The 22,410-nt window shown below is 34.0% G+C and overlaps 1 protein-coding gene across 3 annotated transcripts in view; it reads left to right on the forward strand.

Annotated features, from left to right (window-relative positions):
• Window positions 1–22,410, forward strand: part of RICTOR (RPTOR independent companion of MTOR complex 2) — a 137,472-nt gene that overhangs the window by 88,525 nt on the left and 26,537 nt on the right. For all 3 annotated transcript variants that reach the window (XM_006063515.4, XM_025270572.3, XM_025270575.3), the window contains 17 exons: window positions 5,565–5,647; window positions 6,976–7,063; window positions 7,711–7,801; window positions 7,914–7,980; window positions 8,107–8,187; window positions 9,759–9,859; window positions 11,620–11,785; window positions 12,408–12,509; window positions 12,632–12,678; window positions 14,126–14,261; window positions 14,640–14,839; window positions 15,999–16,125; window positions 16,526–16,690; window positions 16,861–16,937; window positions 17,377–17,455; window positions 21,626–21,735; window positions 22,175–22,262. In XM_006063515.4, the coding sequence (XP_006063577.2) occupies window positions 5,565–5,647; window positions 6,976–7,063; window positions 7,711–7,801; window positions 7,914–7,980; window positions 8,107–8,187; window positions 9,759–9,859; window positions 11,620–11,785; window positions 12,408–12,509; window positions 12,632–12,678; window positions 14,126–14,261; window positions 14,640–14,839; window positions 15,999–16,125; window positions 16,526–16,690; window positions 16,861–16,937; window positions 17,377–17,455; window positions 21,626–21,735; window positions 22,175–22,262 (1,808 nt within the window). The remainder of the gene's footprint in view (window positions 1–5,564; window positions 5,648–6,975; window positions 7,064–7,710; window positions 7,802–7,913; window positions 7,981–8,106; window positions 8,188–9,758; window positions 9,860–11,619; window positions 11,786–12,407; window positions 12,510–12,631; window positions 12,679–14,125; window positions 14,262–14,639; window positions 14,840–15,998; window positions 16,126–16,525; window positions 16,691–16,860; window positions 16,938–17,376; window positions 17,456–21,625; window positions 21,736–22,174; window positions 22,263–22,410) is intronic.

Here is a 22,410-nt window from a genome sequence, read left to right on the forward strand (position 1 = left end):
GTAGTCCCAAATACCTTTCCTTTTGTTTCTTTATTTTGTTTTGGGATGTGTTCTTTAAATTTCTTATTGAAATATAGTTGATATATAATGTGCTTCTGGTGTATAGCAGAGTGATTCAGATAGAGAGAGAGAGAGAGATATATATATATTCTTTTTCATATTCTTTCCATTATTGTTTGTTATAATGAATATAGTTGTCTGTGCTATACCTATATTGTAGGACCTTGTTTATTTTATATATAGCAGTGTGTATCTATAAATCCCAACTCCTAATTTATTGCTCCCTCACTTCTTTTCCCCCTTGGTAACCATATGTTTGTTTTCTCTGTTTGCAAGTCTGTTTATGATTTCATAAATAAGTTCATTTGTATCATATTTTAGATTCCACATATAAGTGATATCATATGGTATTTGTCTTTGTCTGACTTCATTTAGTATGATGATAATCTGTAGGTCCATTTGTGTTGCTACATATGCCATTATTTTATTCTATATTATAGCTGAATAATATTTCATTTTATATATATACCACATCTTCTTTATCCGTTCATCTGTTGATGGACATTTAAGTTGCTTCTGTGTCTTAACTATTAAAATAGTGCTGCGGTGAACACTGGGGTGGATGTATCTTTTCACATTACAGTTTTCTCTGGATATATGTTCAGGAGTGGAATTCCAGGATCATATGGTAACTCTATTTTTAGTTTTTAAGGAAACCTCCATACTATTTTCTATAATGGCTACATTAATTTACATTCCTGCCAATAGTGTGAGAGGCTTTCTGTTGCTCCACAGCCTCTCCGGTGTTTATTATTTGTAGACTTTTTAATGATGGACATTCTGACTGGTGTGAGGTGATAACCTCATTGTAGTTTTGATTTGTATTCGTCTAATAATAATTAGTGATGTTGAACATCTTTTTGTGTCCCTATTGACCATCTGCATGTGTTATTGGAAGACATATCTACTTAGGTCTTCTTCCTTTTTTTTTTTATTAGATTGCTTTGTTTTTTTGTTACTGTGTTGTGTGAGCTGTTTAGATATTTTGGAAGTTAATCCCTTGTCAGTTGCATCATTTGCAAATACTTTCTCCCATTCTGTAAGTTGTCCTTTCATTTTGTTTAAGGTTTCCTCTCTATGTAAAAGCTTAAAAATTTGATTAGGTCTCATTTGTCCATTTTTGCTTTTTTTGTAAAAATTTTTTTATTGGAGTACAGTTTAAATACAATGTTGTGTTAGTTTCAGGTGTACAGCAAAGTGAATCAGTTATACATATATCCACTTTAAAAAAAAATTTTCTTCTCAAATAGGCCATTACAAAGTATTGACCAGTGTTCCCTGTGCTATACAGTAGGTTATTATTAGTTATCTGTTTTATACATCAGATCAGATCAGATCAGTCGCTCAGTCGTGTCTGACTCTTTGCGACCCCATGAATCTCAGCACGCCAGGCCTCCCTGTCCATCACCAGCTCCCGGAGTTCACTGAGACTCACGTCCATCGAGTCAGTGATACCATCCAGCCATCTCATCCTCTGTCGTCCCCTTCTCCTCCTGCCCCCAATCCCTTCCAGCATCAGAGTCTTTTCCAATGAGTCAACTCTTCTCATGAGGTGGCCAAAGTACTGGAGTTTCAGCTTTAGCATCATTCCTTCCAAAGAAATCCCAGGGCTGATCTCCTTCAGAATGGACTGGTTGGATCTCCTTGCAGTGCAAGGGACTCTCAAGAGTCTTCTCCAACACCACAGTTCAAAAGCATCAATTCTTCGGCGCTCAGCCTTCTTCACGGTCCAACTCTCACATCCATACATGACCACTGGAAAAACCATAGCCTTGACTAGATGGACCTTTGTTGGCAAGTAATGTCTCTGCTTTTGAATATGCTATCTAGGTTGGTCATAACCTTCCTTCCAAGGAGCAAGTGTCTTTTAATTTCATGGCTGCAGTCACCATCTGTAGTGATTTTGGAGCCCAGAAAAATAAAGTCTGACACCGTTTCCACTGTTTCCCCATCTATTTCCCATGAAGTGATGGGACCTGATGCCATGATCTTTGTTTTCTGAATGTTGAGCTTTAAGCAAACTCTTTCACTCTCCACTTTCACTTTCATCACCAGGCTTTTTAGTTCCTCTTCACTTTCTGCCATAAGGGTGGTGTCATCTGCATATCTGAGGTTATTGATATTTCTCCCAGCAATCTTGATTCCAGCTTGTGTTTCTTCCAGCCCAGCATTTCTCATGATGTACTCTGCATAGAAGTTAAATAAACAGGGTGACAATATACAGCCTTGACGTACTCCTTTTCCTATTTGGAACCAGTCTGTTGTTCCATGTCCAGTTCTAACTGTTACTTCCTGACCTGCATACAAATTTCTCAAGAGGCAGATCAGGTCGTCTGGTATTCCCATCTCTTTCAGGCTTGTCCACAGTTTATTGTGATCCACACAGTCAAAGGCTTTCGCATAGTCAGTAAAGCAGAAATAGATGTTTTTCTGGAACTCTCTTGCTTTTTCCATGATCCAGCGGATGTTGGCAATTTGATCTCTGGTTCCTCTGCCTTTTCTAAAACCAGCTTGAACATCAGGAAGTTCACGGTTCACATATTACTGAAGCCTGGCTTGGAGAATTTTGAGCATTACTTTACTAGCGTGTGAGATGAGTGCAATTGTGTGGTAGTTTGAGCACTCTTTGGCATTGCCTTTCTTTGGGATTGGAATGAAAACTGACCTTTTCCAGTCCTGTGGCCACTGCTGAGTTTTCCAAATTTGCTGGCATATTGAGTGCAGCACTTTCACAGCATCATCTTTCAGGATTTGGAATAGCTCAACTGGAATTCCATCACCTCCACCAGCTTTGTTTGTAGTGATGCTTTCTAAGGCCCACTTGACTTCACATTCCAGGATGTCTGGCTCTAGGTCAGTGATCACACCATCGTGATTATCTGGGTCGTGAAGATCTTTTTTGTACACTTCTGTGTAGTCTTGCCATCTCTTCTTAATATCTTGTGCTTCTGTTAGGTCCATACCATTTCTGTCCTTTATCGAGCCCATCTTTGCATGAAATGTTCCTTTGGTATCTCTGATTTTCTTGAAGAGATCCCTAGTCTTTCCCATTCTGTTGTTTTCCTCTATTTCTTTGCATTGATTGCTGAAGAAGGCTTTCTTACCTCTTCTTGCTATTCTTTGGAACTCTGCATTCAGATGCTTATATCTTTCCTTTTCTCCTTTGCTTTTTGCTTCTCTTCTTTTCACAGCTATTTGTAAGGCCTCCCCAGACAGCCATTTTGCTTTTTTGCATTTCTTTTCCATGGGGATGGTCTTGATCCCTGTTTCCTGTACAGTGTCACAAACCTCATTCCATAGTTCATCAGGCACTCTATCAGATCTAGGCCCTGAAATCTATTTCTCACTTCCACCGTATAATCATAAGGGATTTGATTTAGGTCATACCTGAATGGTCTAGTGGTTTTCTCTACTTTCTTCTATTTAAGTTTGAATTTGGCAATAAGGAGTTCATGGTCTGAGCCACAGTCAGCTCCTGGTCTTGTTTTTTCTGACTGTATAGAGCTTCTCCATCTTTGGCTGCAAAGAATATAATCAGTCTGATTTCAGTGTTGACCATCTGGTGATGTCCATGTATAGAGTCTTCTCTTGTGTTGTTGGAAGAGGGTGTTTGTTATGACCAATGCATTTTCTTTGCAAAACTCTATTAGTCCTTGCCCTGCTGCATTACGTATTCCAAGGCCAAATTTGCCTGTTACTCCAGGTGTTTCTTGACTTCCTACTTTTGCATTCCAGTCACCCATAATGAAAAGGACATCTTTTGTATACATAGATGTTTAAACATTTTATACATACATGTTTTATACATAGTAGTGTAGATATGTCAATCCTGGTCTTCCAATTTATCCCCACCTCCATTCCCTGGTAACCATAAGTTTGTTTTCTACGTCTATGACTTGACTTTACTTCTGTTTTGTAAGTAAGTTTATTTGTATCCTGTCCCCTTTTCTTTAGATTGCACATGTAAGCAATATCATATCTGTCTTTCTGTGTCTGAATTACTTCACTCAGCATGACAGTCTCCAGGTTCATCCACGTTGTTGCAAATGGCATTATTCTTTCTTTTTATTGCAGTAGTAGTGCATTGTATATATGTACCACATATTCTTGGTATATCATGTTCTTAGTTTGTGAAAATGACTATGCTATCCAAAGCAATCTACAGATTCAGTGCAATCTCTGTCAAATTACCAATGGCATTTTTCTCAGAACTAGAACAAAAATTTGTATGAAAACACAAAAGGCCCTGAATAGTGAAAGCAATTTTGAGAAAGAAAAAAAGGAGCTAGAGGAATTAGTCTCCCTGACTTCAGACTAGCCTACAAAGCTACATTTATCAAAATGGTATGGTATTGGCACAAAAACAGAAATATATAATCAATAGGAAAGGATAGAAAGCCCAGAAATAAACCCACTCACCTATGATCAATTAATCTATGACAAAGGAGGCAAGAATATGCAGTGGAGAAAAGATAGTTTCATCAATAAGTGGTTGGTGCTAGGAAACTGGACAGCTACATATAAAAGAATGAAATTAGAGCATTCTTTGCACCATACACAAAAATAAATTCAAAATGGATTAAAGACCTCTAAGGCCAGACACTATAAAACTCTTAGAGGAAAATATAGGCAGAACACCCTTTTACCCAAATCACAGCCTGATCTTTTAAAAAAATTTTTTATTCATTTCTCCTAACGTAGTGAAAAAAACAAAACAAACCCAAATAAACAAATGGGATCTAATTTAACTTAAAAGCTTTTATACAGCCAAGGGAACCATAAACAACAGAAAGGCAGCCCTCAGACTGGGAGAAAATATTTGCAAATGAAGCAACTGTCCAAGGGATTCATCTCCAAAATATATAAATGATTCATGCAACTCAATATTAAAGACCCAAATGAAATGACTCAATCAAAAAATGGGTGGAAGGTCTAAATAAACATTTCTCCAAAGAAGACATACAGATGGCCAAAAAGCAGGTGAAAAAATGCTCAATATCATTAGGAAATGCAAATCAAAACTACAGTGAGGTATCACCTAACACTGATCAGAATGGCATTGTTAAAGAATCTGTAGGCAGTAAATGTAGAGAAGGTGTGGAGAAAACGGACCCCTCCTACACTGTTACTGGGAATGTAAATTGAAACAGCCACGATCGGAGAACCATATGGAGATTCCTTAAAAAACTAAAAATATCGATAGAGCTACCATATGATGTAGCAAGCCCACTCCTGGGCATATACCCAGAGAAAGCCATATTTTTGCTTTTATTTTTATTGCTGAGCAGTCCAGAATTTCTTGAGAACCTTTTTGAATGTAATTTAAATGGTAAAATTATTGATAATCTCTACTTGGTTGGAAATTCAGAGAATGTTTGAAGTATACTATCACTTATGATGATCAAATAATATAATAGTGTAATTTAGCTTTGAAAAATGTCACATTTTGTATTATGAATACATCTTTTGAAATTCAAATCAGTGATTTTTTTTATCCTTTATAGGTATTATTAATTTATGTAAACCTGGAAACTCTGGGATTCAGTCTCTAATTGGAGTACTTTGCATTCCAAATATGGAAATAAGGGTAGGTAAAAATTACTCTGTATCAGAATTTTAGTGGAGGAAATTAATTGGAGAAAAGTTTCAGGTGGTGTTTTTTCTCATGAATTGTTAATCTGTATCACAGAACATTTTAAAAATAGAGGAATAAATATTTATGACTTAGTTGTACACTAAGGAATATGAATCATTTGAAACAATGCTGTTGTTAGGAACTATGGATGTATTAAAATTATATTAAAATATGACATTAATTATGCCTTTTCTTTCTTTGAAATTAACTATGCTTTATTTAATAAAAGGTATAGACATTTCACAGGGGCATTCTCATTGTAAAAGTTTCAAGCAATACAGAAAACTATACTTAGGGAAAAGTAAGCATAGTAGTTATGCAACTTATGCCTTCTAACTTTTATTTTTATGTTATGAGAAATGGTTTTGATTAAAATTGGGGTACTTATATGCTTAATTATTAGACATAGCCCTACATTATTAGGGCTTTCCTGGTGGCTCAGATGGTAGAGAATCTGCCTGCAATGCAGGAGACCCAGGTTCTCTCCCTGAGTTGGGAAGGTCCCCTGGATAAGGAAATGACAATCCACTCCAGTTTTCTTGCCTGGAGAATTCCATGGGCAGAGGAGCCTGGCGGGCTACAGTCTGTGGGGTCGCAGAGAATCAGACACAACTGAGTAACTAACACTTCACTTTCTAAATTATTAATGTATACGAATTGTACAAAACAGCTAAAACAGGTTGAAATTAGAGGGAAAGAAATTAACTCTTCACAAGGTTCTTCCTTTTCCCGTTCTACGTTTTTCTATTAATGTTCAAAGGAACAAAACTTGCCCCCCTGTTTCTAATTATTAGTACAAATATTAGCTAGAGGTGCCTTGCTTAAAATGTGAACTAAAAATAAAAGCATCTAAACCATGGAAGGATGTAATTAAGGATGGAAAGATCTATAAGCAGGGAACTAAAGGTTCCAATTCAGTTGACTTCTTACTCAGCAAAAAAACATGCTCTTTTGAGTTTGGCCAGACTGAGGTTTGACTCCTGATTTTATTATTTATAGTTCCATGACCTTAGGCAAATTATTTTAAAACTTTAAATCTATTTCTTCATGTCTACAATGGGGATAATACAAGATTTATTGAAAAAGTTACATCATGTATATGTAGTAAGCATTCAGTACTTTTCTCTAATATAGGCAGATACAGTAGTTTTCTAAAATATAGTAGTTCTGTTTTTACCAATTTTTAAATCTGTGAATAGGACATTTAAAAATTTTTAAGTGAAGATTTATTCCGTAAAAACAAATGAACTGTATTTTTTTTTTTTTTTTTTTACTTTCAGCGAGGTCTCCTTGAAGTGCTTTATGATATATTTCGTCTTCCTCTACCTGTTGTGACTGATGAGTTCATAGAAGCACTGCTCAGTGTAGGTAAGTATTGAAGTGCATTCACTGTTCATATATTGTAATTCTTTAAATGACTTACCTAATAGAGGCAGAATCCCTCGAAGGGAAAATACTAAAATAAGTATTGAATATCACTTTCTTTTCTTATTGCATATTTGTGGCATGAAATTAATATAAAAATAAAATCTCAGGTGAACTTCTAAAAAGAAATTTTAATTTCTTCTCTGTCATCCTAATTCCTGAAATTAGCAGTGAAATTAATAATAGAAGGATGGATCAAGAAAGGAAGAGAGGAGATAATAAGAAACCTTTTGCAATTCTCAAATTAGATTATTTGATTTTTTAAATTTTATTTTAGCTAAATGACTCTAAACCCTTGAATGAAGAAAGTTAAAGTTAGATTTATGTAAACCTTTCATTTACAGAAATCATTTTTTTCTGTACGCCTTTTTGAGTCTTTTTCTTTTCTCTTTTTTTAGCCAACAGTTAAAATTATTTATAGCCTGGTTGTATGCTATGCTGTGCTAAATTGCTTCAGTCGTGTCTGACCCTTTGCGACCCTATGGAGTGTAACCTGCCAGGCTCCTCTGTCCATGGATAGCTTGTTTAGCTGATGGTTATTTAAAGTGTTTCATTGATGTATTATTTTCTTCTATCTAAATTTATTTTAGATCCAGGTAGATTCCAAGACAGTTGGAGGCTTTCAGATGGCTTTGTAGCAGCTGAGGCAAAAACTATTCTTCCTCATCGTGCCAGATCCAGGTAGAATTTAAGTACAGAAATAATTCAGATTTATTACAGTTGCTATTGTTATGTTCAATTTTCTAGTGTATGAAACAAGATTTAAAATTTTCTGTGCTGTGTTTATTTCCAGGCCAGACCTCATGGATAATTATTTGGCACTGATACTCTCAGCATTTATTCGTAATGGACTTTTAGAAGTAAGAATTATAAACCTTCTTCTATTTTATTTTCTCTAGCAGTTCTTTCAGAGCAACAAACATGATGCATAGGTGTGTTCATGTATGCTATTTTGCAACTGTGATATTTTCTTTTTATTTTCAAAGGGTTTGGTTGAGGTAATAACAAACAGTGATGACCATATCTCAGTTAGAGCCACCATCCTTTTAGGAGAACTTTTACATATGGTAAGTTTAACAACTTTTGATAATGTTTTGTACATTAATGTTTTAATTTATGAAACAAGGCTATTTTAACAGTGTTACTTTGCATTATCTCAAAAACATAAGTTTGCATTTATTTGGATATATATCTTTGCATTACAAAGAACCCTTGATACTTTGTATCATATATATATAGGCTAGTGTTTTAAATGGAAAAAATGTAAAGTACTGAATACTCACTTTCAATGTTGACATTTTGAGTTCATAAATATCTTTCTTTAGAATCTTTAGAATGACTTCCTACCTAAAAATTACAGAATTACAAAACTATAGATATTACTTCACTCAGCTAGGGATCGAATTGATAACAGTAAGTGCCTAAATTTTAGAAAACTTTGTGAAGGAAAAATCTAAATATAACTGCCTTATTTGAACATGTACTTCTCTGTAAACTTGTCAGTTGAGGTTTGTTTTGAAAGGTGGGAATCTTTTTTGGGGGGACATGGTTTTATGACATCAGTAACTTGTGGAAACAAGGAGCTAGCCAAGTGATCTGATCATTTTCAATACTTAGCAGATGAAGTAGTGAGGGTACTCTGACCATTTACAAATTCGAAATTTATATTTCTAAGTCTGTTAGTTAACAAGTGTGAAAGTCGCTCAGTCATGTCCAACTCTTTGCAACCCCATGGACTGTAGCCTGCCAGGCTCCTCTGTCCATGGAATTCTCCAGGCCAGAATACTGGAGTGGGTAGCCGTTCCCTTCTCCAGGGGATCTTCCCAACCCAGGGATTGAACCAGGTCTCCTGCATTGCAAGTGTATTCTTTACCATTTGAGCCACCAGGGAAGCCCATTAGTTAATAAAATACTAACTAAAAAGAACCACTCTGAACTCATTAAGGAAGAAGTAACCCTATGGGAAATCATTTGAAATTATGTTATGGCTTGTTATTACTGTCAGATTATTTTTTGTTTTTATAGTTGTGTTTGGCCCCTTCCATCACCAGGGTTTTTTCTATATAGAAGTTCAGCTTTGTGAGTGAGGAAAAGAAAATTAAGCAGTTTAATGATAACTGTCTTGTTTATCAGTAAGTTATTTAGCCACTTGCTCTGTTAAGCCCATCTATGAAAGAATTAATATTGCAGGTTTTGTTTGGAAAGCAAAAGGCAAGTTTCTTATTTTAAAGATTGTTGGAATTATGAGACAAACCTCTTTTGAGGAGCTGGCTTTTAAACCTAAGAGATAAACTTGTAAATTATGATACTGCATCCAGCATTTTAAATTTTACTTTTAACATAACATTATAGCACTGAATCTAAGTTTTGACCTACCATCCTTTTAAATTATTTAAGAATTGAGTTTAATTGGGTACCACTTAAGATTATAAATTAAAGTTAAGATTAAGGATCTATGGAATTTAGAGTTTTATTAATGTAATCTGAGCCTGTATCCTTGTATTTGTTACATGTCATCCTTGATGAAAGCAAATAAGATAAAAATAATAAGTATATATCAGAAAGTAAATAATTAACTCTGTGGCTAACATAAAATACTCTTTTTTAACTTTTTATAAAATACTATTTTTCATTTTAGGCAAACACAATTCTTCCTCATTCACATAGCCATCATTTGCACTGCCTGCCAACCCTAATGAATATGGCTGCATCCTTTGATATCCCTAAGGAAAAGAGATTGTAAGTATCCAAGTTCTAGCAAAGCTTGTGCGTAGTATATTTAATACTCACTTAGATGTCCTTATCTTCTCTTTAAGAAAGTAGTATATATAGGTTATTCCTGAGATTTCTTTTAGGGAAGCCTTTGGATAAGAGGAAAATTTGTAGTTTTTTAAAAATAATTTGTATTTTAGGCTACCAAGTATTTTGGCTTGGTAAAGTCAACCTTTTCTCATGTGTTTCTGGACGACATAAAATTTCTACTGGATCAGTCAAAATATTGGGATTGAGAGTTTTTTGGACAGTTGTATGTTTTGAGCAACAATTCAGTCTCTTTCTCAATGTCTAAATTAAATCAGATTAAAGCACAAAGACTAACAGTGTAATTTTTTTAATGGGTTAAAAATGTTGAGAAAAAAATGTTGGAATTTAGTAGCCCATACTTTAGGCATCGAAGTAAGCTAAACTCTTAGTGCTGAAGGAAATACTGCAAATATAGAATTTATAAACTAAAGTATGGTAATACAGCTGTAACTCTGCTGGAATTTGAGGACTAATAATAAAATATAATTTAAAGTGTAAGGTAGAGGAGCTTGATTGTATAGTGATAGTAGGAATCTTTTTTCATCTGATAAAGATTATGTCTAGTCCAGGGATGTCTTTTTTTTTCTCTCTTTATGATCAGAAAAATTTATATATTTAGGCTTCATTTTTTTTTTCCGTAATGTTTTAAAATGTTGTTCATTAGCTTAGTCAGAAACAGGAATTTTTGTTAAGTTATACTACAATTCTCAAAAGTTTAGTTAGCTTTATTAATTTAAAAGTACCTATAAGGGCTTCACTATAAATAAATAGTATTTTTTTATTAATTTAAAATCTACCAATGAGAATACTATTATTTAACAGATTGAAGTTGTATTATAAACTGAGGGCATTAGGGATCATCAGTTCTGACTTCAGGCTTAACATTGGTATTGGTAGCATTCAGTTCTTATTTTAGTAGTTTTCTTCATGGAAAAAATGTACTTTCTCAAAGCCTGGTAGACCTGAACTCTTTGAGTCAGCTTATGGCCATGGATTTTAGCATTCATCAGGAATTCAAATTTACCTTCAAAATTCCAATGATAATAGAATTTTTTTTTTAGCTTGGTAAGCTGTCTTTACTGATAAGTACTTGCCAATCTGGGCACATCTCAAAGTTTTTAAATTTTGAATCCAGTTTGTATTTATTACAATTTCTGAAGTTGAGACTTGACTGCCACCAGATTCTTGAAAACTGTACTTTTTATATACCACAAAAAGGGAATTAAAAATAATTTTTAAAAGGATTCCATTTACATTTACAGATTAGTAGGTAAAATAGAGACTGTTCAGTTAATATTGGTTATCCAACCTCATACCTTAAACAAAAATCAGTTTCATATGGATCAAGGCCTTAAATGTGAAAAGCAGAGTTTTAAAATAAGAAAATATATAAAACTTCAGTTTGGATCTTGAGGAGGGAGTTCTTAAAACTAACATACGACTGTACCACCACCACTATAAGAAAAAATTAGTATGTTTTGATGAATCTGAATAATTAGTGTTTCTTCATACAAATCAGCAGTGTTCTTGGTTTTTTTTTTTCTTTGTGGTTCCAAATTTGATTAAATCATTTACTTTTTAGTAACAGTATCTAGCCTGCATTCATGTAAGTTTCAATAGAATAGTTTACCAAAGTGATCTCTTTAAAATTATGCTATCCCTGCTACAGTATTAATTGAATTTTTTTCCTCATTTAGGCGAGCCAGTGCAGCTTTGAACTGTTTAAAACGCTTCCATGAAATGAAAAAACGAGGACCTAAACCTTATAGCCTTCATTTAGATCACATTATTCAGAAAGCAATTGCAACACATCAGAAACGGGATCAGTATCTCCGAGCTCAGAAAGATATATTTGTTCTTAAGGTACTGATGCAGAAGATGCGATTTTTACTTTAATTTCGTAATTCTTAACCTCTGTATTTTAGTAGGCATATACATGCTTGAGTTAGCACTTTTATTCATGCATATGGATTTTCAAAAAGCTTCTAATAAGTTTTATCATGATTGGACAGTTGAGCTGAGTTTTTATAACTTTTTGAAGAACCTTGATAATTCTCCTTTTTTTTTTTTTTCAAAGTCAGAGATGGTGATGATGTATTTGCAAAGACTTTATCTCATAAAAATTTAAAGTTTTCCTTTCAGTTTAATTGCTCAGTCATGTCCTACCCTTTGCCGACCCCATGCACTGCAGCAAACCCGGCCCCCCTGTGCATCACCAACTCACGAAGTTTACTCAAACTCGTGTCCATTGAGTTGGTGATACCATCCATCTCATCCTCTGTCGTTCCCTTCTCCTGTCTTCAATCTTTCCCAGCATCAGGGTCTTTGTAAATGAGTCAGTTCTTCACATCAGGTGGCCAAAGTATTGGAGCTTCAGCATAAGTCCTTAAATGAAAAATTTTTCTTTTTGTTTTTAAAATTGCAACGGTTTTTTGATGTAAGGCCAGTTTTTCTTAATTTTTCTTATTACTTTCTGGTGATTTAGGATACAGAGGAAGCTCTTCTAATGAACCTTAGAGACAGCCAAGTCCTTCAACATAAAGAGAATCTTGAATGGAATTGGAATCTTATTGGGACCATTCTTAAGGTATGATAGGATACTTCTTGATAATGGCTTGATTGTTTTCATTATATTATTCATTGCAATTTATCATAATTATATGTTTAGGAATTAATAAGTACATAATACAACATTTTATGTTTTTCTAGTGGCCAAATGTAAATCTAAGAAACTATAAAGATGAACAGTTGCACAGGTATGTAAGAACTGTTTTACATTTAAATATAAAGAACTCAAATTTGAATTATATTATGCCTGATACCTGTTAAAAGTAGTAATTGACGTTTTAAACATACATTGTTACTTTTTAATAGTTGGTATTCAGTAGGTACATATTGATATATATTTTTATATATAGCTTGTGTTTTGTAACCAGAAATCATCAACTAATTCTTTTTCTGGTTATTTACATTCTGGTTTTAGTTTTGGAACAAATGAAGTACTTAAGATAAAAGTTTTATCAAATCAAGAGTATCAGCCATGTACTAATGTTGGCCCTAACATATGAGAATGATATATTAAGAGCATAATGTCTCCCTCTCAAAACTATGGCCATTTTAAATATTCTAATTTCTTTTGCCTGTGACTTTGGAGGTTATTCATTCTTCTCCCTTTTTACACTGTTAACCAGCCACACCTTCCATAAAACAGCTTATATTTATAGTATATACAATACTTAAGGGTATTATGCTATTTTCTGGTACCCCATGCATTTTTATTCCTTCTGAGTTTAGATTACCCAACCACCAGCATTGATTTCTTTGGATAACAGAGCTTTTACTTCATGTTTTTGAAAAGTTCACATCATTGGTATTATTATTGATTATTATCATCTCTTCACATTTTGAGAAATGTATAGAACATATAAATTACATTGGGATAAAGAAGCATAGCACTGACTTTTCCAGCTTGTGAGAACAGATATGAAGTCTCATTCAACTTTGTTTCTCCAGCTCCTGGACCTGGCATCTTTATTAGATTGGATAATAGCGTAGAAATTAAATTGAACTAAATTAAATGGAAGCTTAGAACATAATGTTGAAAATTATAACATGAAAATATCATCCATTGCTTTATAAATTCAGTTGTTTAAATTTTACCTGAAGCTTTTATGGTTGACTTTTTGCCTAATTGTGAAGAACTGACAAAATCATAGTGTAGTAACATTTATGTGCAGTTATCTAGTATAAATTCATAAAGTATAGTAGAAGAAAATATATATATTCTAGGTTTAAATAGAGTTTTAAAAAAAAGACCTAACAGTAAAATAAAATGTATACCTGTCAAAAAGAAAAAGAAGAATGAAAATTTATATCCAGGTGGTTTCATCATATTTATCCAACTGTGTATCTTCTAGCAGTGTTATGTTTGCATTTTTCCTGCTGAGCATCTTCTCCACTATTTTCTATCAGGCATCTCACCAAAAAATTCTTATCTCACGAAGATATTTTTTATAATGAAGGGGATTATTTGTGTGTGTGTGTGTGTGCGTGCGTGCACGTGCATGTGTAGAATGTACCAAATGTGTTTATTAAATTTACCCCAATGGTTTAAACTCAAAACATATTCAAAAGTTATGGTTAAGATTCTAAAATAATTGTTTGGTTTATTACTTTGTTGCTGATTTTTTATTTTAACCTTAGGTTTGTACGAAGACTACTGTATTTTTACAAGCCCAGTAGTAAGTTATACGCCAATCTGGATCTGGATTTTGCCAAGTCCAAGCAGCTCACAGTTGTGGGTTGTCAGTTTACAGAATTTCTTCTTGAGTCTGAAGAGGTAATAGGCACTCCAGAGTACATGTTTTTCACTGAATTTGACCCCTTCCTTTTATTTTTGAATATGTATAAGCTATATTTAGAAACATAGAATGAGCCCAGACCTAGATTTTTATCCTTAGTCACTAGCTATCTATGTGACTTTGGACAAGTTATTTGCCTTCTAAAAGACCTGGTTTTCTTTTGGTAAAATGGAAAATAATACCATCTCATGCAGCATTGTATTGAATGGGATTAAAAAGAACAGATACTCAGATTAATGTCTGTTATTAGTAACTTCATTATTATTAAATCTTTTGGACTTGATTAATCAAGTTGATTTTTCTAATTGTAGGCACTGACTGCTTTTCTAGCAATATCATAATGTATTTGCTTTTAGGATGGGCAGGGATACTTAGAAGATCTAGTAAAGGATATTGTTCAGTGGCTCAATGCCTCTTCTGGAATGAAACCTGAAAGAAGCCTTCAAAATAATGGTTTATTGACTACTCTTAGTCAACACTACTTTTTATTTATTGGAACACTTTCTTGCCACCCTCATGGCGTCAAAATGCTGGAAAAATGCAGCGTATTTCAATGGTGAGCATTCCTAGATTCTGTTTCAGTATATACCTAAACTTTATTTTTAATGTGATCAGAAAGGGTATGCTTTTTAGTCTATGTACCTGTATTTGGTAAGTTTTATTGTTGTTCAGTCTCTCAGTCATGTCCATCTCTTTGTGACCCCGTGGACTGCAGCATGCCAGGCTTCCCAGTCCTCCATCTCCCGGAGCTTGTTCAAACTCATGTCCATTGAGTCAGTGATGCCATCCAACCATCTTGTCCTCTGTTGTCCCCTTCTCCTCCTGCCTTCAATCTTTTCCAACATCAAGGTCTTCTCTAATGAGTCAGCTCTTCACATCAGGTGGCCAAAATATTGGAGCTTCAGCTTCTGCACCAGTCCTTCCAATGAATAAATATTCAGGGTTGATTTCCTTTAGGATTGACTGGTTTGATCTTGCAGTCCAAGAGACTTGCCTGTGAGTGTCCTGGAGTCTCCGGTGGAAGCGTGGGTTGACAGTGGCCTGCTGCAGGGTCAGGGACACATACTATAACAGTCCTGGAACCTGCTGGCATAAGTCCTTTTGAAGGAGGTCACCATTACCCCTATCATAGTTTGGCCTCAGACCAAACAATAGGGAAGGAACACAGTTCCACCCATCAGCAGAAAATTGGATTTGAGATTTACTAAGCTTGGCCTTGCCACTAGAGCAAGATCCAGTTTTCCCCACAGCCAGTCCCTCCCATCAGGAAGCTTCCACAAGCCTCTAATCCTTGTCTGTCAGAGGGCAGACAGAATGAAAACCACAATCACAGAAAACTAACCAAACTAATCACATGGACCACAGCCTTGTCTAACTTAGTGAAACTATGAGCCATGCCGTGTAGGGCCACCCAAGATGGATGATGGGTCATGAAGAGTTCTGAAAAAATGTGGTCCACTGGAGAAGGAAATGGCAAACCACTTCAGTATTCTTGCCTTGAGAACCCCACAAATAGTATGAAAAGGCAAAAAGTTTTGTTAAAATACAAAAAAATTTTAATTAGAGTTGTCTTGATGCTCTGATGCTTTTTTAAAAATGGGATATTTCTTAAGTGCTTTCTTTTAGAAATGCTTAGGAATTTTAAAATATTTGTTGAATTAATGAGTCAGTACAGTAATTTCTAGTAACCTTTATTATTTTCATCATTTTTTTAGTTTACTTAACCTTTGCTCCTTGAAAAACCAAGATCACTTGCTAAAACTGACCGTTTCAAGCTTGGACTATAGCAGAGATGGTTTGGCCAGGGTCATCCTTTCCAAAATCTTAACAGCAGCCACTGATGTGAGTATAACATAGGCAATAGAACTATAAATTCATAACTGGTTAGTTCAGTATTTTATAAACTTTAGCCTAATAAAATTACAAATTTTAAGACTATGGGATGGAATTTGAGTTTATATTTAAATTTTAGTTTGTCCAGAGAACTCGACTACAGTACCCATATTTTTATATAAAGAGAAATGCTTTGAAGCACCTAGATAGATACAGTATTTTATTATACTGGGACTAAAAAATATATTTGTATCAAGGGCTAGATTGTCAATTCCAGTCTTTCTGCCCTTTTCAAGTGTAAAACTATTCTAAAACAAAGTCAGATGGACTGTCTATAGTGAAGTTTGGATGGTGGTGGTTGGTTTTTGTTTTTGTTTTTTTTTTTTAATGTTCTCATTTATCTTTATAGGCCTGCAGACTGTATGCAACAAAACATTTAAGAGTATTATTGAGAGCTAATGTTGAATTCTTCAATAATTGGGGAATTGAACTACTAGTGACCCAGCTGCATGATAAAAACAAAACGATTTCTTCTGAGGCCCTTGATATTCTCGATGAAGCATGTGAAGACAAGGTGAAGTTTCATTATCTTGTAATAAAATACTTAGATATAAATTTTTATGAAACTATTCAAGTTTGATAGAAAACTGTGGAATTATAATGTATGTAATATAGTGGTTTTGGAAGTAGAGAATTTACTATCTTCATGCAGTTATTAATTTGCCTAATAATTATTTATTTTAGGCCAATCTTCATGCACTTATTCAGATGAAGCCAGCTTTATCTCACCTTGGGGACAAGGGTTTGCTTCTCCTCCTGAGGTAAATTTTAAGAAAATTTTTCTCGTAGTTATGTTTTCTTTAGTGTGCTCTCTGGCAGTGTGTATTAAAGCTGGATTCAAATCTGTAAAGGAAGCACTCTAAAGAGTTTAGCTGTTAACTTCTGAAAGAGGCCCATTTTAGAATATTGGGCATCCTTTAATACTGAAACTTGGGCTTTTCATTGTTTTCCATAGTGTTTCTTTTTCATTTCTATGTGTCCTCATTCTTTTCATAACATTTTCTTTACTGTGGTTGGATTCATGTTTTTTGCAAAGATTTTCAAAGTATTTGTATTTGAAATTATAAGATAATTGACCTCTTTAAGGCACACTGTTCTTAAAGTCTTTGGGCTTAAGTGTATTTGGTTTGAGATACTTTAGCTTTTTAAACAATTTTTTGTGAGACCCAATGTTAAACTGTTGCCTGTTGCACTTTACAGATTTCTCTCCATTCCAAAAGGGTTTTCCTATTTGAATGAAAGGGGTTATGTAACAAAACAGTTGGAAAAGTGGCACAAGGTAACTTACTGTTGAATAAGTTTCAGTTTGTATGTTTTTATTTTGGAAAATAGATTTGAAGATTTTGAAATTAAAGTTAAATATTTAAATATTCATATGAAGTCAGGTCTTCAAATTCTGTTAATTATTTATATTCATATTTATCCATTTTTTAAACTACAGTTATTTTATAGTGTGAACTGTTGATTTTGTATGTTTTCTGTTGAAATTTTGCTTTCAGCTTTAATCTACTGGCATCATTTGTCAACCCTCCTTACCATCATCATTTCTTTTATTTTGGATTCCTTTTACAGCCCTTTTGAACTGAAACTTAAAACAGTTTTCCTAACTGAAGATTATAAAACAGTTTACCAAGCAGATATAATAATCTAATTATTAAACTTCATTTTAGGGTAGACTTTTCATAAATCTGAGAGCACACTTCTTGCTGTTGTACATAATAGGGAAATCTAGGAAGAAGGGACTAGTTTGAAGGTATTGGTTATCTCTCTAGCTTTTCTTTAGCTGGTCATCACTGTGGCTTCAGTTAACTTGAAGCATTATAAATCATCAAAGCATCTTAGAAGCTCATAGAATAATCAGTCCTAAGATAAATGATTCCCAGATTTTCCTTTATTGAATTCAGATCATTGTTTATATTGTCTATATTGAACCATATTTCATAAGATAGTCTCATTTAAAAAAAAAATAATGAAACTATAGTTATAGTTACCAGAGGTGAATGTGGGGGTAGAGGAAATTGGATGAAGGCAGTCAAAAGATGCAAACTTCCGTTTATACACTTATAATAAGTAAGTACTAGGGATATAATGTACAACATGATAAATATAATTAGCTTTGTTGAATGTTATATATGAAAGTTGTTGAGTAAATCCTGAGAGTTCTTATCACAAGGGAAAGTATTTTATTTCTTTAGTTTTGTATCTATATAAAATAATGTATGTTCACTAAACTTATTGTGATAGTCATTTCAGATGTGTGTAAGTCAAATCATTATGTCAGTTGTACACACTGCTAGATGTCAATTATCTCTCAGTAAAACTGGATGGAAAAGAAATACTGTAACTGTAAAGCATACAACTTAAGGCATGGAGTCTTTCAATAATTGGTGAATTGGAAAACTGAAATAAAGACGTAATAGTTTCATTCCCTAAACAAAATATTATCCTCACTTTAAAAAAAAAAAAAAGTGAAAATATCTAGGAATACCGAATATGTAGTTTAGAAGCAAAATTGGTAAGAGCATGAACTTCAGTGGTGGCGAGGTTTGATAGAGACATTTTCTGGGCATTTTTAAAATAAAATGGACGGAATTCATGAACTGATTGGATACAGTAAATGAGGACTACTTGACTCTTACGGTTTCTGATTTGAATGCCTGAGTAAATAATGGCTCATCACTAAGAGACTGTGATTTGCAGGATTGAGGATACTAAATTTTGAATAAGTTGAACTGCTATTGCCTATGGGATGGCAAGTGATGATATCCAGAAAATACTTGGAAATGTGGATCTGGAGCTGAAGATGGCAGTTCGGGAGTTGTCAGTGAATAGTAGTAGTTGAAATTTGAATTGAGTGAGATCATCCAAGGGAAATGTAAAGAACAAAAAAATAAAACTGGAAATTGCTCCCTAGAGAACACTCTGCTTTAATGAGGGGAACAGAAGGATGGGGACACTGAGGAAGAATTATCAGAATGATTTCACTAAAGGATGCTTCAGGAAGGAGAGGCCAGTGGTATATATTCTTGAGAGAGGTCGGATAAGGTAAACACTAGAAAAAACACTGTTAAATGTGACAGGTCATTGGTGAATTTTGCCAGAGCAATTTCAGTAGAAAGTTGCAAACAGATGCTAACTTGCAGTTATAGTGAGTTTAGCCAGTAAATGGGAGGTGTAAAAACAAAGACAATGTAGTCTACTCTCTCAAATTAATTAGCGAATGGGAAATTAATTAGTGAATAGTGATTGCCTACCATTAAACTTAGTTCTTTTCAAGTATTACCTCATTTAATCCTCACAGCAACTCTGTGTAATGTTTTCTATTATTTCTGTTTTATGAAGGAAAATGTAGAAGCTAAGATGAGTAACCTAATTTATCCTAGGTCACAAAGCTTGAAAACAACAGAGCCAGGGGCACTTTTTGATTCCAAAGCCCTTGATGCTCTTTCCTCAGTGTTTGATTTTCTCCCAGTAGTTTGTACCATGCCATGATAAAGCTGATGCTCTTTTTCTGGGTAATAAAACATCCAGGCCAGAATCATACTGAAAATCCAGTCATTTGATTAAAAACTTTCTCTCCTAGCCCAGGCTTGGTACAGACTTAGAAACCTGCAGTAAAAGAGGGGGTATGGTTTGTTTCATCACTCTTTATTGTTTATCTCCTCCCCATTTACCGGCTGCAGATTTAGGGCCTCTCCAGCTTTAGAGCAGGAGGGAGAAGAGGAGGAACGGATGAGAATTCATGGACAGTCTTACCCAGCTGATGCAGTTGTTACCTGGGGCTGTTAGCTTTGGGGAGGGCAGATTTCAAATGTTGATTTTTCTTTTTACTCAAGTCTTATGTTTGTAAATTCCTCAAAGACTTCACTCTGGAGATCTCTCATTTGTAGTTCCTTTGACCAGAGAAGTGGCTCCTCTGGTTGCTTACTTAGTACCTCCTAATATCTAGAGGTATACCTTCATCTGGGGTCTTGTCCCTCCCTGCCTCCTTGAGGCAGGATCCTCAAGATGATCCACATCAAAAACTCACTGCATTTCATCTTCACAAACCATACCCCTGACCTTTGCTAGTGTGTTCCACATGGTTGCCACTGGTCAAAAGACTAGCCAGACAGCACCATGTGAATGTAACTATTCCTACATAAAGCTCAAAATACTTGCCTTAAGTTGTATTTTTGTACTGAGATTTTCATGTCTAGAGGAAATTATGGCAGTGTTACAGCAGTAGTAATAATCTGGTTTGCTGATAATATAATTAAACTCTTACATTAGTTTTGCACAGTAAAGAATCTGAAAGAAAAGCAGAAAAAGTAAGCTTTTAGAGTCTCTAAGTAGGGAGTTAAGGTAACTCATCAAATTGAAGTAGTATAAGATGGTTTAAAAATGAAAAATATCTCCCTGCCCCCTTACTCTGTCTTTTCTGAAGGTAATGTTTGTTAACATTCTATATACATTTAAAGATGTATTGTACATCTGTAAATATATATTCTTCAATTAAAAATACAGATGAATTCATTCACACCTGTAAATAGGACTGTATTTAATTTTTTTCTTTAGCAATATATGTGAGATATCTTTTCAGAGCTGTGCATTTAGAGCTATCTAATTCTCTTCAGTGGCTACATAGTAAATTATATGAATGTACCCTAATTTTTATCATCACTCTTGTATTTTGGGCACTTAGATTGTTTCCAACTTTTTAGTTTTGTAAACAGTATTTGCTTTATATTCTTGCATTTTTTGCTTACTTGTGCAAATATATTTGTTGAACAAATTTCTAAAGTATAATTGTTGAGTCAAAAAGTATATTAATTTAAAGTTTGAATAAGTACTGGCAAATTGCTTTTCAGAGGTTCTATCAATTTCTTCTGAACAGTTTAAAGTGGAGATCTTTTGCAATGAAGATGGTAGTGTGATTGACTGTCTCAGTTAAAATAATTTGACTAGAAATTTTCCAGGTTTTAGTTGGAAATATTTTTACATTTGACCTGATTTAAATCAGTGAAGAAAGAGATACTATTTTTCACCAAAAGGTGCTAAAATGATAGAACTCAGTTAATTTCCTTTTAAAATTCCTAGTGAATATCTTCAGGATTTAATATTAAGAAACTTGTTTTTTTTTGTTTTTTTTTAATGAGGAAAGGAATTCAAATAAGATGAAAAACAAAATTTTTAACTTACTTATATGGACCCCAAAATATTAATTGAAAATGGGGGAAAGAGTATAAACAGAAAGTTTATGGGTATGGATATGGTAGAACATTTTTGCATTCATAATAGCTTGTTATATCCATGCTCTTCAAAAATTTCTCAAATTTCCTGAACAAAGAAAAAGATGTTCATTTTTCTTTTATTTGTGCTTCCAAGATTTGCTAGGTAACTAACATACTAGAGATTTAGTAAATGTTGTTATGGTAATATATATAATTTAAACAATATTATTTTCTAGGAATATAATTCAAAATATGTTGACTTGATTGAAGAACAGCTTAATGAAGCACTCACCACTTACCGGAAGCCAATCGATGGTGACAACTATGTTCGTCGGAGTAACCAAAGGTATAGTCCAGTGCATGGAACAGTTTATCGCTAGTCCTCAAGCATAAAACTTAAGATCATGTTGTCATAAATCATTATTTTTTAAAGTTTTCTGAGTACTTGGATATTCTTACACTGACATAGGAAAAATCTTTTTAAAGCATAGCACTGAATGTTCAGAATTTCAGTGGCATTCATAACTTGCATTCCCTGACTTGTAGAGTGTTTAGATCCCTTCATGTTCTAACCCTCGTCTGTCTTTCTAGTCTTAGGTCTCTTACCATTACTCTGAAACCAGCTAAACAATTATTTTTCTAGAAGAATTCTAATGCCTTTCCACCTCCGTATTTTTATTCATGCTGAGTGATGGTCTAGTTGTTTATCTCATATTTTAAGTCATTTTATAAATTAGTATGTTTACAGTGAACCAGTAGGTTTACCAATCATGTTTATCATACAGATTACAGCGTCCTCATGTCTACCTACCTGTACATCTTTATGGACAACTGGTACACCACAAAACAGGCTGTCATTTATTGGAAGTACAGGTAAAAACATAATTTGCTTATTTTAAATAGCTACAGTAATAGAAAAAAGTTAATACTACTAAAGTGTTATCTTTGCAGAAACTTCTCAACAGCCTTAAAGTCAGTGGTATAATTGCTTTTCAAGCTCCATCTTGTAACTGACTTTGGC

The sequence above is a fragment of the Bubalus bubalis genome, chromosome 19 (genome assembly GCF_019923935.1).
Source record: "Bubalus bubalis isolate 160015118507 breed Murrah chromosome 19, NDDB_SH_1, whole genome shotgun sequence".
NCBI lineage: Eukaryota > Metazoa > Chordata > Mammalia > Artiodactyla > Bovidae > Bubalus > Bubalus bubalis.